We start from the raw sequence: 10,879 nt of genomic DNA, 5'->3' as shown, positions 1-10,879 counted from the left end.
TTCTTATAAGAGTTTTCAGGTGCATGGAGAAGCTATGTAGACTAGTTAGAGTGATTCCTGATTGAGTATCATACCTATAAAGTGTGAAAGCGTCATGCCCTAAAGAATAAGTTCATGAACATAAAAAATATCTATGCAATTTTATTTTAATTTTGCATGCACTTAATAATTGTAATTTTATTTGCTTTTTTGTTTTGTAAATTTATGGATCATGCAATTATAAATTTGTACTATAAAATGTTTGCAATTATATGAAATAAAACAATAAAACAATAAACAATATTATAGTTAGACTCTTGTGAGTTTGGATGTATCAACGTGGCCTTCAATTATTTTAGCTCTTTTGTTGTAAAAAGTCAATTCAAGATTTCTCCAACACACATAAAAATCTAAAGTAAATTCAATATGGCCTTTTTTATGGAAAGTTTGATAATTGCAGACTAGGTAATCTGCTTTTGTAATGTATTTGGTTATATAGCCCATTTTGTGCTTCTAAAAATATATGCATTTTGTTAGTAGATAAATACTAGTGCATGCCATTATGCCATATAAGAAAATAATAAATAAAAAAACTATGTTATGATAATTCTAATTTCACAGTTATCACAAATTAATGTATAATGATTTCTACTAATTTAATCCTCAATCTTAAATAATTATTTAAAATATTAAAAAGAGGCTGAATCAATCAAATAAATATGTTTAGAAAATCTTAGAGTATTTATTTTAAGATAATGGTTTTTATTTTAAGGTTTAAGAATCCAATCAATCAGTTTAATCAAACAACAGGAATTAGTGCAGACACCGGGCTGAATGTTTTCTAGTCAGGTCTAATATTCAAATGATTATTTAAAATATCAAATGAAGTCAGAATCAAGTAAGTGAATTTTTTTGAAAATATTACAGTGTTTATTTTAAGACTATGATTTTTATTTTAGGACATAAGATCTCAATCAGTACACTTTAATCAAATAATACGGACTGGTGCATTTTTTTTCGTATATAGACTTCATTTTTGTTTAGGTATCATTTACAAAAATATTTAGATCAATAGTAAATTTCGTATATAAAAATATTTAGATCAATAGTAGATTTTTTTCCGTATATCATTTTTGAATAAAAAATATTTGAATCATAAATACCGTTTTTCGTAAATAATAGATTTTTTCCGTATACAAATATTATTTTTATTTAGGTATCATTTACAAAAATATTTGGATCAATAGTAAATTCCGTATTGAAAAATATTTAGATCATTGGTAGATTATTTTCCCGTATACCATTTTAGAATAAAAATATTTGGATCATAAATAACATTTTTCGTAAATAATAGATTTTTTTCTGTATACAAATATTATTTTTGTTCAGGTATCATTTACAAAAATATTTGAATCAATATTAAATTTTCGTATAAAAAATATTTAGATCAATAATAGATTTTTTTTCTCGTATACCATTTTTGGATCAAAAATATTTGATCATAAATACCATTTCTCGTATATAAAAATATTTAGATCAATAATATATTTTTTTCCCGTATACAGACCTCATTTTTGTTTATGTATCATTTACAAAAATATTTGGATCAATAGTAAATTTTGTATATAAAAATATTTAGATCAATGGTAGATTATTTTCCCGTATACCATTTTGGAATAAAAATATTTGGATCATAAATACCATTTTTCATAAATAATAGATTTTTTTTCCATATACAAATATTATTTTTGTTTAGGTGTCATTTACAAAAATATTTGGATCGATATCAAATTTTCGTATATAAAAATATTTAGTTCAATAATAAATTTTTTGGCCTATTCCATTTTTGAATAAAAAATATTTGGATCATAAATAACATTTTTCGTATAGAAAAATATTTAGATCAATAATAAATTTTTTCACGTATACAAACTTCATTCTTGTTTAGGTATCATTTACAAAAATATTTGGATCAATAGTAAATTTCGTATATAAAAATATTTAGATCAATAGTAAATTTTTTTCCCATATATCATTTTGAATAAAAAGTATTTGAATCATAACTATCATTTTTCGTAAATAATAGATTTTTTTCGTATATAAATATTATTTTTATTTAGGTATCATTTACAAAAATATTTGGATCAATATTAAATTATCGTATATAAAAATATTTAGATCAATAATAGATTTTTTGAATAAATTTTTCCCGTATATCATTTTTGACTAAAAAATATTTCGATCATAAATATTATTTTTCGTACATAAAAAAATATTTTTAGGAGAAAGAAGTGAGAAAATGATGAAAGAGAAAAAAATAGAGAATGAAGAGAGATTTGATAAATTTGATAAAATATAAGAGTTGTATTATTTTAATAAATAAAATTAAGAACTTTAGGGTGCAAAGACCAAAAAACCACAATTTTAATGTGTTGGCAAAAAAATCAAATAAGAATATTTTTTACTTTCCACAATCATTAATTTTCTTATATTATAAATAGCTACAAAATTTTCAATTTCTACTTTTTGTTGATTTTATTCACTAAGAGGCCAAAATGAGTGAAATCTGTGCTTTTTTTTTTTTTTTTTTACAGAGATGTTTTTGGAATTAGTTCTATATAGCAGGGGCAAACAACCCATCTAAATAATTCACCATGCTTATCCTTCACCTAGAAACAAAGCTTTTGTTGCATTTCAAGCTTTTAAAAAAGAAACAATCATGTTAAATTTTTCAAAAATAGCAAAACAATGCACGTGTACTTACTCCTTAGGTCTTTTAGGAAATATGTTATTTAAGGGAAAGATTGGTCAACACTAATCAATTCAATTGAAAGTCCTTTAGGAAATAAGTTATTTAAGGAAAGAAAAATATATCTTGACACTAAAAAATTACACTCTATCGGATGTGAACAGTATTTTTCTTATTATTTTAACTTTTCAATGTTTTTTTTTTCAAAACTACTTTGGTTGATAAAATATTAATACTTGGTTAATATTTATTCTGAGATAAAAATTTAATATATATATACTATTCACACTTTAGTTAATATTATAATAAAATTGGTTAATTCAATTCATAACTTGGTTAAACAATTCTCAAATATAAAAAATATTAAATAGTAAAATAAAATTGGTTAATACATTTATAATTTAGTGTCAGAACATAGTTAATAATATGTATTTAATTGATAAATAAAGTAGTGAAAGTGGTTAATGTATTATAAGTAAGATAATTGGTTAATGATTCACATATTTGTGATAAATACAATTGTAAAATTGATTAATGATACAATCTTATTTTGTGTTATAAAATAAATATTTTTTATAAAAGTAATATTATTAGGAAAAAAAGGATATGCACTGACAGTGTAAAATAGTTTTACACTGTCAACCAATGACGATCATGAATCAGGACAAGTCATACTGAAAATTTAAAAAAACTTATATGACATGGCAAAATGTTATATTTTAATTGGATGACAGTGTAAAACTTTTTTACACTGTCAATGCATAACCATTAACCTCATATTATTATATTAAAAAAACAGTATAAATATGAGGTTAATATCGGTGTAGAATTTTTGTGTTAAGATAGTAAACCTTAATTGTTAAGGAAAAGAATAGTCAACACTAATCCATTGTTTTTAATAAAAACAATTGAATCTAGAATCGCATGTTCAAGTGAATGGTTGGTTTACCTTTAAAAGTTAAAACTATAGAAACCTCTTCCGTTATTTTCAGACACATATCCATCCCTTATCAATACTGAACAGTTACTACAAACCAAACCACAAGCATGTCGAACCAGAAAACTCACATCCTTGTTTTCCCATACCCAGCACAAGGCCACATGCTTTCCCTCCTTGATCTTACTCACCAATTATCTCTTCATAACACATTCACCATAACCATCATCATCACTCCCAAAAATCTATCAATCCTAAACCCACTCTTATCAACTCACCCTAACACCATCCAAACACTCATTCTCCCCTTCCCAAAACACCCCAAAATACCCCCCGGTGCAGAAAACATCCGCGATGTCGGTAACACCGGAAACTACCCTTTCATCAACGCTCTTTCCAATCTCCAAAACCCAATTATCCAATGGTTTAGCGCCCATCCTAATCCCCCTGTTGCTCTCATCTCCGATTTCTTTCTTGGCTGGACTCAACAACTCGCCACGAAACTCAGTATTCCGAGAGTCGTTTTTTACTCTAGTAGCTCGTTCCTGGGTCCTGTTATCGACTCTTGTTGGAGTAACCCACTGCTCTTACAGTCTGAGGTTGTTCAGTTTCATGATTTACCCGGAACGCCGTCGTTTAAGAATGAACATCTTCCAAGCTTAGTCCTCCGTTACAGAGAATCAGACCCTGAATCGGAGTTTGTAAGGGAGAGTTTCATTTCAAATGCTGCAAGCTGGGGATTTGTTCTGAATACTTGTGAAGCTTTGGATGGTCGTTATTTGGATTATTTTCGGGCCCGGTTTGGTGACGGTGGAGTTTATGCTGTTGGGCCATTGGGTTCTATTCGGGTTGATGCGAATCAAGATGGTGGCTCTGACGTGTTACGCTGGCTTGATCGGCTGGAGGAGGATGGTTCGGTGGTTTAGGTATGTTTTGGGAGTCAGAAGCTTTTGAAAAGGGAACAAATGGAGGCGTTGGCACTCGGGTTGGAGAGATCCGGGAACCGGTTCGTTTGGGTTGTGAAGGCGCCGTCGACGGTGGAGCAAATAGAGGAAGGTTATGGGTTGGTGCCGGAAGGATTTGAGGAACGGGTTTCGGGTCGGGGGATTGTGGTGAGGGGTTGGGCTCCGCAGATGGCTATATTGGATCATCGGGTCGTGGGCGGGTTCTTGAGTCATTGCGGGTGGAATTCGGTGTTGGAAGCGGTGGCGACGGGGGTTGGGATTCTTGGGTGGCCAATGGAGGCTGATCAGTTTGTGAATGCAAAGCTGTTGGTGGAGGATATGGGAGTGGCAGTGAGAGTTTGTGAGGGGGCGGATTCGGTACCCGACCCGGATGAGTTGGGTCGGGTGATAGCAAGGGTTATGAGTGGGGATAGTCGTCAAAAGAGAAGAGCTAAGTTGATGAAAGAGGGTGTAGTTGGTGCTGTGAGAAAGGATGGTGTTTCATCTAATGAGTTGGATGAATTTGTCAAAGCCTTGAAGCAGCTTGGTGTTAAACAAAGATCATAATGATCGTAATCCACATGTGTCTTGTAAAATTTATGCAAAAGGGAACAATCTATGTTATCATAAATATCATGAAAAATTGAAGAAAGGATAATAGTTTGTAATGTATGACCTAAAAGATCAAATTCAAATGAACAACATCAATAAACAAACTTATTTGTTAAAACTTCTCATTTGATCAAGTACTCGAATTTTATAACTTTTTTAGATCAATTATGTAACTTAAGTGTGCGACTCTTCAAGTATTAAAACTATATCACACACTCACAAAACAATTTTCAAAATCTTCATCTATTTTATTTTGTTTTTGAAAAATTCTTTGGAGTAGCCAAACTTCTTTTTAAGTAATCATAATTGATTAGAAACTATTTGTAATCGATAAGCAATTATAAGGCGGAATGTATTATGGTCGTAGCGTAATCGATTATGGACCAAATCGACCTTTTCCAAAGTTCCCAAAATATTTTAATTGTTCTACTATAATTAAAATGAGGTCTTGTGTTCATTTGGAAAAGAAGAAAAAAATACAAGATTTATGAATAATCTCTTCTCTTCTTGAAGAGGTGGTGCAGGTCTTTCTGATGCGATTATGCAGGGTGAAGCTGTTGGAATTAAGGTTGTTTTTGTGTGTAGGACAAGTGTTTAGAAATATTGGAGGCTTGAATAAAAACTTGATAGGTAGGAGAATTCTTTATGGAAGAGAGAACTTTGTATTTTGCTTAATACAAATGTGTAGGATTACATCTCTATTTATACTACTCTAAGGAGAACTCTAGACACACTAATTCTAGAGAGTTCTCAACTCTAGAGATTCAAAGAGTATTCTAGAGAATTTTACAACTATAAGAAATATCTAGACATTCCAAACACTACAAGAATTCTCTAGAAACACTACCCAAAATTATCTAAGCCCAAAATAACTAAGCCCAAAATACCAAATAATAAAGAGGCCCAAATCAAGTTTAATATTTCAACATCCCCCCTTAAACTTGATTTGTGACTCCAAACATTCTCCTTAGCTTCATGCTTGCTCAACTCGCTGCCACATTCCAACGGGGCGTCAATTGAATTGGGGTCATCCATCTTTAACTTCTTAAGGTCTTCTTTGACATATCCTTTTTGGGTGATGAAAATTCCTTTGTCTTCTTGCTCCGGGATCTTAAATGAGTCTTCGTCCATGGCGTCTCTCCATTTGATGTTTTTCGCCGCTTCTTGATAGCTTAGAGCCTCACAATCACCAAAAAGACAAAAGAGGTTAATGTGGTTTAGGTTTTTGGTTACCTCATAAATCTCTTCAATGCTCCTTAGTCGCGGTGTCCTCTCACTTGAGCTTGTTTCTTCCAACCTTGGTGTCGGTGAGGTCGGTGGTGTAAGATGTTCCTCTATTATTGGTTGTTCAATTTCTTCTTCTTCTTCAAAGTAAGGAAGAAAATCATACCTTTCTTCTTGAACACTCCAATCCCAACAATCTTCTTCATCGAACTCCACGTCGCGGCTTATGACGATCTTTCCACTATTTGGATTATAAAGTTTGTATCCTTTGGAACTTGAGTCGTAACCTATGAACACATATTTCTCACTTTTATCATCGAGCTTTGTTCTTCTTTCGTCTGGAACATGGGTATAGGCAATACTTCCAAACACTTTAAGGTGAGAGATCCCAGGCTTCCTTCCACTCCATGCTTCTTGTGGTGTCTTATTGTGCACACTTCTTGTTGGGGGGCGATTTGTCAAGTAAACCGCACATGCCACAGCTTCGGCCCAAAACTCCTTCGGCATCTTCTTGCTCTTGAGCATGCTTCGCACCATGTTAAGTATGGTTCGATTCTTTCTTTCTGCTACTCCATTTTGTTGTGGCGATCTTGGCACAGTCAATGGACGGCGGATTCCATGTTCTTCACAATATTTGTTGAACTTATTTGAAGTGAGCTCTCCTCCTCGATCAGATCTCATGGCCTTAATGGAAAGACCACTTTCTTTCTCCACAAGGGCTTTGAACTTCTTAAAGTTTTCAAACACTTCTGACTTCTCCTTTAAGAAGTAAACCCATGTTTTTCTGGAATAATCATCAATAAAGAGGAGAAAGTACTTACTCTTACCAAAAGAGTTGGGTTTGATTGGTCCACAAACATCGGTGTGTATGAGCTCTAGCGGCTTTATGGCTCTTGATGTTGATTCCTTTGGAAAGCTTTTTCGGAATTGCTTCCCAATTAGACATCCTTCGCAAAGTTGGTCTGGGTGGTTGATGCTAGGAAAGCCTCTCACCATCTCCTTCTTTGCCAAACATTCTAAACCATCGAAGTTGAGATGCCCAAATCGTAAATGCCATAGCCATGAAGAGTCGGTATAGCACGCCTTGAGACACTTTGCCACATCATTTTGAATGTTCAAAAGGAACATTCTATTCTTTGACATAGGCACCTTCGCAATCAAGTTATGTCTACAGTCTCTTAAGAAAAGACTATGTTCTTTCAAGTGGATGTCATAGCCTTTCTCTAATAATTGTCCCAAGCTCAAAATATTATTCTTCATGTTAGGGACATAGTAGACATTGGATATGAACTGATGACTACCATTCTTCAAGCGTATGAGAATTTTACCTTTTCCTTTGACCGGTATCTTCGAGTTATCTCCAAATGAGACATCGCCAGTTGCCGCTTCATTGATCTCTACAAACATGCTTCGATCGCCGCACATGTGATTGCTTGCACCAGTGTCGAGGTACCACTTGTTTCTTTTCTCTTCAACTTGGTTTTGACATGCGAGTAACAAAGTTTCTTCTTGTCCACCTTTTTCTTCTACGAAGTTAGCTTTCTCTTCAACCTTCTTCGAGAATCTACACTCGGATGCATAATGACCAATCTTGTTGCAGTTGAAGCACTTGATTTGTGATTTTTCGTACCTCGACCATGAATTTCCTCTTCCACGACCTCTTGTCGCTTGTGGATTCCAACTTCTTTCTCCATTGTTGAAGTTGTTAGAGTAGTTGTTGTAACCTCCTCTTCCTTCTCTTCCACGTCCGCGTCCACGTCCACGATCTTGGCCACGTCCTCGTCCTCTTTGGCTCTTGTAGTTTACATAGTTTGCTTCCTTTATGTTGAGTTGTAGTAGTTGCTCTATAGCCTCCTTTTGTTTAGTTTTTCTCTTTTGTTTTTCTTCATATGCTTGTAAGGAACCCATGAGTTGCTCAATGGTCATGGTCTTTAAATCCTTATTTTCTTCAATGTTGGTAACAATGAAGTCAAAACTTGGATTTAAAGTGCGAAGTATTTTCTCCATGACTTTCACATCATCAACATCTTCACCATTTCTTTTAAGTTGATTGACTACAGCCAATACTCGAGAAAAATAATCAGAAATTGACTCGGACTCCTCCATAAACAAACGTTCAAAATCACCTGTAAGAGTTTGAAGACGAATCTTTTTTACCTGCTCAACTCCTTTGTTGCAAGTTTGAAGCTTGTCCCATGCTTCTTTGGCCGTCGTTGCGTTGGATATCTTCTCAAAAGTATCTTCATCCACCGATTGATAAATGAGAAAGAGAGCTTTCTTGTCTCTCTTTCTTGACTCCTTCAATGTATCTTTCGCACTTTGGCTTAACGAGGCTTCGTCTTGCTCCTTCAAGCCTTTCTCAACGACATCCCACACATCTTGAGATCCTAGTAGCGCCTTCATCTTGATACTCCAATTATCATAGTTGTTCTTTGCGAGCATCGGCATTTGAAAAGGGAAACCTCCATTCGCCATCTTTTGAGGACCTTGAAGCTCTGGTACCACTTGTTGGAATTAAGGTTGTTTTTGTGTGTAGGACAAGTGTTTAGAAATATTGGAGGCTTGAATAAAAACTTGATAGGTAGGAGAATTCTTTATGGAAGAGAGAACTTTGTATTTTGCTTAATACAAATGTGTAGGATTACATCTCTATTTATACTACTCTAAGGAGAACTCTAGACACACTAATTCTAGAGAGTTCTCAACTCTAGAGATTCAAAGAGTATTTTAGAGAATTTTACAACTATAAGAAATATCTAGACATTCCAAACACTACAAGAATTCTCTAGAAACACTACCCAAAATTATCTAAGCCCAAAATAACTAAGCCCAAAATACCAAATAATAAAGAGGCCCAAATCAAGTTTAATATTTCAACAGAAGCTTCATTGTTATCACTCCAATGCCTAAATTAATGAATAAATGAAGGAAGATAGAGTGAATTATAGATAGAAGCATACCTTTTTGCTACACATGTGGTGGTTTATGTATCACGGGTGATAATTGGGCTTATTTGGTATTGGGCTTGTGGCCGGTCGAGAATAACTGCCCTCATAACTTACCGTAGCGTGATAAATAGAAAGTCTTTCGAGGAACTAAGTAAGATATCCTTAGTTGGGAACTAAGTCGAGGAGATGTGAGAACAACTTCATTAAATATTATTACGTTTCACATAGCAAAATCTATAGGGATGGTGAAAAAGATTGAGGCAGTAATGCTGATATGATTGGGATCTGTTGAGAAACTGAACTGAGTTTATAACTCACCTCAAAGATCATGAATATGCAGCAAGAAACTCCACGAATGGAGCTTGAAAAGCAAGATGGAAGAAGAAAAGTATAGAGAAGAATGAAGCACTATATTCACTTGATAAATGCTTGGCCATTCATTATAAGGGAGTGTCTTATATATAGCTAATCAAAAGTGGTTGCATCTAACAAACTCTCTAACCACTTACGAGCTATATAAGGAAATGTGCAATTGTGATAAAGCTAAAACAAGTATTTTAACATGATCAATATTGTTGTTTATTGGAAAAGAAAATGGCAGTGATGCTTTTATTAGGTCAGTTGCAGCAAATAATGTTTAGTGGCATGGTGCTAGTAGTACTAGTAGCAATGTTCTGTTGGTGAAGATGATGGATGTAGAAATGGACTCGTGGTGGTATGATTTGGTCATAGTAATGTGGTGGGAGAGAAAAGCGATTCTTTGTCTTTACCTATCTCGCTAATTCATCTTAACTTATATATATGTTTCATATAAAAACTTTCAGAAAATTATATGAAAATTATTAACTTTAGTTTTCATATACTCTTCAATGATTTTAAATTTTAATAGAGTCTACATAACTCTGTTTTCATTAACTTAAAGGTTTTATAATTGGTGATCTATTTATTGGTAGTTCAGAACTCGTTCGGTTCAACAAGTTTCTCTCATATAAGTGGATCTTATATACCTGTAGTTTTTATGAACTAGTGAATATTTAATAGTGAAGCATGTTGTTTTTCAACAAGTACCTGAAATATATATTTGTGTATTAATTCAGTTTTGAAGTGTATGCTTTCATGAAGTGTATATCAGGATGTGTTTAGTGTAACATATCAACAAAAAAAAAAGAATGTGTTTGGAGTTTATGGTATGGACTATTATATTTATAATGTGTTTGGCATATTATATTTAAGGTTTTTTTAGGTTGCCTTGACAAAAAGATTAGTAAATTACCCATTATAACATAGAGCCACTTATAAATAGACATGTGTAAATGGGAAAATGAAACTTTACTCTCAAATTAATAAAACGATATTAAATAGTGTTGGGTATCCGAGTAGCAAGATAAATATCCCGCAGTTTAAAATAAGAGATCAAGGAGTAGAAATTGACCCATAATATTTATGTGAAAAATCCTCAACAAATAAGAGAAAAACAACGGATACC

The 10,879-nt window shown here is 33.0% G+C and overlaps 2 protein-coding genes across 2 annotated transcripts; both read left to right on the top strand.

Annotated features, from left to right (window-relative positions):
- The first annotated feature begins 3,685 nt into the window (after window positions 1–3,685).
- Window positions 3,686–5,345, top strand: LOC131617245 (UDP-glycosyltransferase 89A2-like). Its single transcript, XM_058888579.1, has one exon. It carries the CDS (start codon window positions 4,631–4,633, stop codon window positions 5,174–5,176), a length of 546 nt encoding a protein of 181 aa, XP_058744562.1. The 5' UTR covers window positions 3,686–4,630; the 3' UTR covers window positions 5,177–5,345.
- LOC131619116 (UDP-glycosyltransferase 89A2-like) lies at window positions 3,776–4,591 on the top strand. Its single transcript, XM_058890257.1, has one exon. It carries the CDS (start codon window positions 3,776–3,778, stop codon window positions 4,589–4,591), a length of 816 nt encoding a protein of 271 aa, XP_058746240.1.
- Window positions 5,346–10,879: the final 5,534 nt, after the last annotated feature.

Source organism: Vicia villosa, linkage group LG7, assembly GCF_029867415.1.
Source record: "Vicia villosa cultivar HV-30 ecotype Madison, WI linkage group LG7, Vvil1.0, whole genome shotgun sequence".
NCBI lineage: Eukaryota > Viridiplantae > Streptophyta > Magnoliopsida > Fabales > Fabaceae > Vicia > Vicia villosa.
The sequence above is the reverse complement of the archived record's forward strand: the minus strand, read 5'-3'. Positions and strand labels throughout refer to the sequence as shown.

What these genes read in the sequence shown, in the direction of transcription:
- LOC131619116 (XM_058890257.1), top strand. Translation starts at nt 3,776, where the DNA reads ATGTCGAACCAGAAAACTCACATCCTTGTTTTCCCATACCCAGCACAA.
- LOC131617245 (XM_058888579.1), top strand. Translation starts at nt 4,631, where the DNA reads ATGGAGGCGTTGGCACTCGGGTTGGAGAGATCCGGGAACCGGTTCGTT.